We start from the raw sequence: 6,970 nt of genomic DNA on the forward strand, positions 1-6,970 counted from the left end.
GCATGAGATGGCGCTGTACAACGCGGTACCCCGGGTTACAACGGTACCCCGGTGTACGGCGTGCCGAATCATAAGATGTGTTGCAAGAAATCACAATTTACAGTGTACATAGTGTGTGTACATTGTACATGTCAATTGTTGGTTTGTGCTTATTGCTCCTTTTTAAAACATATATATCAAAAGTTAAAGAGAGCAAAAACAAATTTAAGCTCCTACATGAAATTTACTCAGTAGGTAGACACTGGATATGCTGTATACTGTGTATGTCAAACTGTACAATTGTACACGCATACAGTATCTACACTAGCAGGGAAAAATCACCACAAGACACAAAGATAGTATTCTTGAAGCAGCAATATTTCTTTTACTACATGTATTTCTCTCACTGTACCTCTCTCATCTCTTCATCTCTCTCTCTCTCTCTCTCTCTCTCTCTATCTACCTCTCATCCTTTGACTCCACCCGCTCCATGCTATCATCAAAGCAGAAACCTGCAGCGTAATTGACGGTGCCCATTCAATACACACGTGCAGCAGGCGAACAATACTGTTTATACGCTGCTCAAATGGCTTTTAAAAAATTCACGCGGCAGCGATGCACAAGGGCTCGCGGCGAGCCTGCCACAGGTTGGTAGTGGTTGCCATGGTAACCCTTCACATGCAATCTATTCTCCCAAGCTGAGAAGGTCTTTGGTGTAGATGACTAGCAAGGAGTAGACGGTGAGGAGTGGAGTGAGGGTGGGTAGTGGTGGGGGGGGGGGGGGGGCAGGGAGTGGGGAGTGGGAAGCGGGGAGTGGGGTGGGGGTGGGAAGGAGGGGAGGGGTGCACAAGACACTGGCAGACAAGCCGTGATGTGGATCATTGACTATCCATGGTAGACCCTCAGTGCTGGGATGGTATAGTTGCGGTTGAGATAAAGCTTCAAGTTTCCAATTTTTTGTGAGCTGATAAGAAATGAAATATGAAAGAGCATACAATTCTGAGAGGAATTCAAAATTAATTTGATGAAAATCAGTTTTGATCACTGGCTGAGATATCCAAAAACAAAGAGGTCCTGATAAAAGGTGTGACTTACCTTTTATTTGGACCTCTTTGTTTTACTTTGTTCTTTGAAATATTAAAAGAATCTCAGCCATTTCAAACTCAATTTCCATCAAATACACTTTGTACACTTTGAATTTCTCTGAGAATAGTATTCATGATCTTTCATACAATGCATTTTTCAATTGTGACCAGTTTCTAATTACAGTGTATCTCGCATAAAGTTAAAATGTGAATATGTACCCTCCAGATATGCACAAAAAAAAAAAAAAAAAAAACGAAGAGATCCTAATAAAAGATATGACCCACCTTTCATTAGAACCTCTTTGGTTTATTTTGTGTTTTGAAATATGTGTCTCATTTATTTTGAATTATCAAACTACATTTGTACCTTTGAACTTCTCTTAGAATTTTATGCTCAGTTTCAAATATTGTACTACATTCAAGTGGTTGCTACATGTAATTGTCTCCCAATACACATGCACAAAATGTACCCCCCTCAAACAAATCTTTACCATCCCTTTAAAAAAATGTATAATCACTGCCATCATATACCATATAGTCAATCCATACATTTATTGATCTGTGGGTTTAATTTGACATTAAACTACAAGGTGTGCAGTTGACTGGAAATCATGCCATACTGTAAATTCTAGCTTTTGTGACAGATTTGCAAAAGGATGCCTTTTATACAGCCGCTCCATACATTACTGTACATATTTCCTATGTATTTAAATAAACAGTACAACAGAGTTTAAATGAATTTTAGATTTAACAGACATCAAGTGGCTCTATGTGTTAAAAGTCAAAAGATAACATGACAATAACAATTTAAAAAAAATCAATAAAAGTCAAAATGTACAGGATGTCCAATATGATGCAAAGCCAGCAGTCATTTGATAGAATAGCAATACATCAAATTTATGAGTGCAAAGATCCATCAAAACAGAGAGGTAGAAAAATCTGTTTGGAGACAGTGTGCGACCATGTCATGGAGGGAATTTGAAATACATTGTAGCTATCAGAGCAATGAAGGTCGCAGAAAGGCTAGGGCCATTGATTAATGTGTGTTTGCTTGAATTTGCACATTAGCAATGTTTGTTTTTAATGCAGTGTTTTCCTTCTAAAATTGCCTTCCCCCAGGAAAATCCTCAAATCTAACAAAAAGGGCTAATTCAGCATTATTGTATACTTGACTTTCAGAGTGGGAAAGATTTTGAGGAAACATGCCAGCAGCCGATTTAAAGAAAAAAACAAAAACAAAGAAAGAACATTTATTATATCCAACATCAATATACAGCAAGGTTACAAAACAATATTTGGAAGCACATACTATCTGTATGTACATGTATTATTGGTCAACATGAAAACAATCTCTAGAGATATAAATAAACATGAAACTCCAACTCCCTGGATGGTATTAAATTAAACACATTATACAGTATCCTTTCTTTAATACAATCCTGTTTGCTGATTGGTCTACATACACATGTACATACTGATGTAACATCTGCGACTATTAAAACATTGCTATGTGGCAGACAAAAATGCTGATTGAGAGAAATGTGCCATGCATCGTCATTTTCATGGTACATGTACAGTGCACTATGAAACAAAAGTTCAGAACAAACAGTCCTGACCTCTGTGCACGGTACACTACAATATGTACATGATCATCTATGCTACAATACACGTAAACAAAAGTCGATGAATATCACCTGACAGTAAAAATTGTTTGTGATTTTATTTGAAAAGAAAAAACAAAAGAGTTGCATGAATAAGAATGCATACAATAGGTATGTGCAATACGGATTAGGCCCTGTACTGCATGCATACATTTTTCTTCTTCTTTTTTTAAATTATTCCCTGGTACAAAAATAACGAAAGTGCAGATGGTCGGGGCTCTTACTACAATATGGATAATCTGCATTTTCAACAACAATCATCATATGCAATGTTTTCATAAAATGTACATTAACATGAGTGTAGGAGTTTTACATAGTAATTGATCATCCCCCCCCCTCCTCCCTCCCTCCCACCCCCCCCCCCCCCCCCCCCCCCCGGCCCCCTTCATCATCATCATCATCTCTATAGATGGGAGTGCACAGTGTACATGGTACAAGTACACTGTCCTGTCAGTCTCCCGTTCATCAGCTCTTGGAGCATTATGAGTAACAGTCTATAACAATGAATGGTCATGGCATGGAAGTCAGACAATTTCAAAAGATGCTTATAAAATCTGAAAGCCAGAACATGCACATGTCCTGCACATGTCTACATTGTACATCATGTTTGAAATCATACTAGTGGATATCACAAGTTACAAACTGTATGTGGGCAAACTGTTCCATGACTGGATGACCCTTTTGATTCAAAAAAATAAATAAATAAATAAAAATAAAAAATTAAAATTAAAAAAAATTCCTCCACATGTTCAATCAACAGTGGGTGGTGAATAGTTTGAAGGGGCACCAGTCTCTAGTTCCATGATACCGTGATTGTGCAAAGACTGTGGGTTGCGTCTATCTAGAGTAAACAACCCTGTTTGTGGGAGGCCTTGTACAGGGTGCCTATTGGCGGCAGTGGCAGGGGCCGTTTTATTCATTAATTGATGAAAATGCGCGATCAGGTGTTAATTGTACTTTGTAACACTCGCGAGCAACTCCTGCTTGTGTTCTAAAGTGGGTCTACAAAGTGTACATTGTATTTAAAGCACACATGATGTTCATTAGCTGTTTTATGGATGAATGAAAGTGCCCCTGCAAAAAATAGGCATCCTGCTGCAAACAGGCTTGATTATAGAGATACCATGTAAAATTTTGAAGACCTGGACCATACAAAGTTTCCTCTCTCCTTCTCTCTCTTTCTCTTTCTCTCTTCCTCAAGTAAGAAGTTATGTACTGATTGATAACTCATACTCTTCTACTGTAGTCCACCCAGTATTTGATTACTAATCTTCTAAATTTTGAGGGCAAAGGGCAGAATCAAATCATTGTGTACCATACGGTGAAACATTGCATCAAAACACATTATCCAAACATGGCAATCAATAACACACAGTTCAAATGCTTCGAGGATGTGCAATGTAATATTTTACCAATAAAGATTAGGTTCTGTATGATTCTAAGAAGGAACATATTGTGACAGCAAGATTATTAGAACTGATATTATCATTCTGTGGGTAATCCAGGCATAGACTCAAGGACACAATGTAATAAGGTTTATTTAATACACTGTACTCTGTAGGTAGGTTATGCTAGATCTAGAGACAACTAGAATTAAGATACTATCTGAAGTCCAAGAAGAATCTAGATACCTACTGAGTGAGTGTCACTTTTGTTTTGAAAGCTGTGTCAGTGTTGGGGAATTACCCACTGCCGCTATGCCGGCATTGCCATTGACATTGTGTTGAGGGTTCTCAAACGTTACTGTTTACATACAACGGTGTGTACATCACTGGGTATTGCCCGTATTGGTATTGTGTCAGGGCAGGGCCCTAGCCCTGTGTGTGTGTCGTGTGGTCACACTCACAGGTGGTGTGGTGGTCGGTAGGCCCGGCCTTATTCAATGTTGGTAAATCAAATGTCTAATCAACTTACCCCTTGTTTCTTTGTTTCATCATTGAGAGCTTTGAGCCAGGAAGAAGCGAGCTGGCTGGGTGTCTGCTGTGAATGTTGCGAGAAAAGCCACGCAACAACTGAATTCAGCCAACTGCACTGATCACCCCCCATCAACGGAGTCCCGTCCTCCCGGCGCTTGCCCGTAGTGGGTCACGGAGCTACCCGCTGGAGGGCGGTCAACTCCGTAGGTACGGTCGTGTAATCCTTCATCTTTACGGCCCTTCCCATGAGATTTTTCTTCCTTCTTCTTGATATTACCGTAAATTGTAAATCCAAGGAAAATGCTCGCAGTGACTATGAGCCATGTAAGAAGTAAGACGTCCAAAATATCTATTCTTCCCGTACGCAGTGCTTCGCCAAAGTCCAAAACCGCCATAACCACGTTATTGCATGCAGCAACGACCCTTTCGTTGAGGTTGCTCGCTGTCTGATGTTGACTGAGCGACTCGGTATACGATGTTTCACCTTCACCCATCGTCTTTTTTGGTTATATACAAACCAGCTGTGATCACCGTGGATGAACCCTGGTGTCCGTGACAACTAGATAATGTAAATATATCGCAAGGGACAGGGGCAAGACAGGAACGCATTCCAGAGCGATCGTAGCAGAGACGATTCCCGGCGATCCATGCATACCAATCCTACAGCAGCGCTAACAACATTACAGCACACATCATCACAGTCAGTAAGACTAACACAGTGTGCAGTGCAGTACTAGTAATCGGGAGGAGGCTATAATACACGTGTCCCGTAAGAAGAATGGTACCACAGATGAAGTTTAGGATTTTGTTGCAGACTGCTCACTCGGTCAGTGAGACTGCTATGGGTATGGTGTAACTGTGTTTTCAACCAGTCTGCGTAGTTTCAATAGGTATAGAGGGCGCAAGACATAAATCGCAAAACAAACCAAGCACTCCAAGCGCGGTAGCGAAAGAAAGATCGGCAAGAACAAAGTTTTAGTTAGTATAGATAAGCCTTTAAAGAGAATAATATGGACTACGAGTTCCAAATGACCTTAATTATTCCACAAAAAAAAAATCTGTCAGTTTTCTATTGATGTACAAAAGAATTCCACAGGTGCATTTGTGCCCTTGATGCTCGGGTTTCGATGCCGCCGTCTTTCTGAGCAATCTGAAGATTCATTATAAACGCTAACATAATTATCAACAATAAAAAAAAAAAAAAATATGCCTTTTGTTTTATCATCTGAATGAAATGAAATTTCACAAAGTGATGAAACATAAAGACGAAAATAAATCTCTTTCAGAAGTAGGCCTTGTGCAAAAAGTAAATAAATAGATAAATCTTAGCTGTCAAATTGTTACAGGTTTTGAAACTGTACCCCGTTTGAAAGCCAAATTTATCATTTTTCAAGTCAAGCAAATAATAATATTGATATCGTAATCTACATAATTGCAGAGTGTTCATTATTCATTATGTCAGATTAGTGGAAAACATGTAACGACGAGCAATTCTGGATTTTATTTCATCAATTCTGCATGTTGCAATCGCGGCATCGCTTGAGTTACAATATAACGGTATCATATATATATATATATATATATATATATATATATATATATATATATATATATATATATATATATATTATATATATATATATATATATGTATATATATATATATATATATATATACATATATATATATATGAAGAGTTTGTTTGCAAAAACCGATAAGTCCATATTTGCCAAATGGAGATATTTGCGATTAAAGTCAAGAAAAAGAGAATAATAAGAAAATTTTTGCTTCTTTTGACCATAACTTATACCTTTATATATATATGAAGAGTTTGTTTGCAAAAACCGATAAGTCCATATTTGTCAAATGGAGATATTTGCAATTAAAGGTCAAGAAAAATATAGAGTATAATAAGAAAATCTTTGCTTCTTTTGACCATAACTTCAAAAATATACCTTTATATGTAGTGACCAATATATCATTTAAAAGGTATTATTTTGTACTTTATGACAGAGACCGTACTTCAAAATCTTCAAACATGATAATCATATATATATATGAAGGGTTTGTTTGCAAAACCGATAAGTCCATTTTTGAAGATTTTGAAGTACGATCTCTGTCAAAAGTACAAAATAATACCTTTTAAATGATATATTGGTCACTACATATAAAGGTATATTTTTGAAGTTACGGTCAAAAGAAGCAAAAATTTTCTTATTATTCTCTTTATTTTCTTGACCTTTAATCGCAATATCTCCATTGGCAAATGGACTTATCGGTTTTTTGCAAACAAACTCTTCATATATATATATATATATATATATGATTA

At 37.5% G+C, this 6,970-nt stretch overlaps 1 protein-coding gene across 1 annotated transcript in view; it reads right to left on the bottom strand.

The window, feature by feature from the left end:
• LOC140229829 (C2 domain-containing protein 2-like) overlaps positions 1-5,135 on the bottom strand; it is a 96,462-nt gene extending 91,327 nt beyond the window's left edge. Inside the window, 2 exon segments of the mRNA XM_072310058.1 lie at positions 4,640-4,765; positions 4,767-5,135. Coding sequence (XP_072166159.1) covers positions 4,640-4,765; positions 4,767-5,135 — 495 coding nt within the window.
• Positions 5,136-6,970: the final 1,835 nt, after the last annotated feature.

Source organism: Diadema setosum, chromosome 6, assembly GCF_964275005.1.
Source record: "Diadema setosum chromosome 6, eeDiaSeto1, whole genome shotgun sequence".
NCBI classification, from domain to species: domain Eukaryota; kingdom Metazoa; phylum Echinodermata; class Echinoidea; order Diadematoida; family Diadematidae; genus Diadema; species Diadema setosum.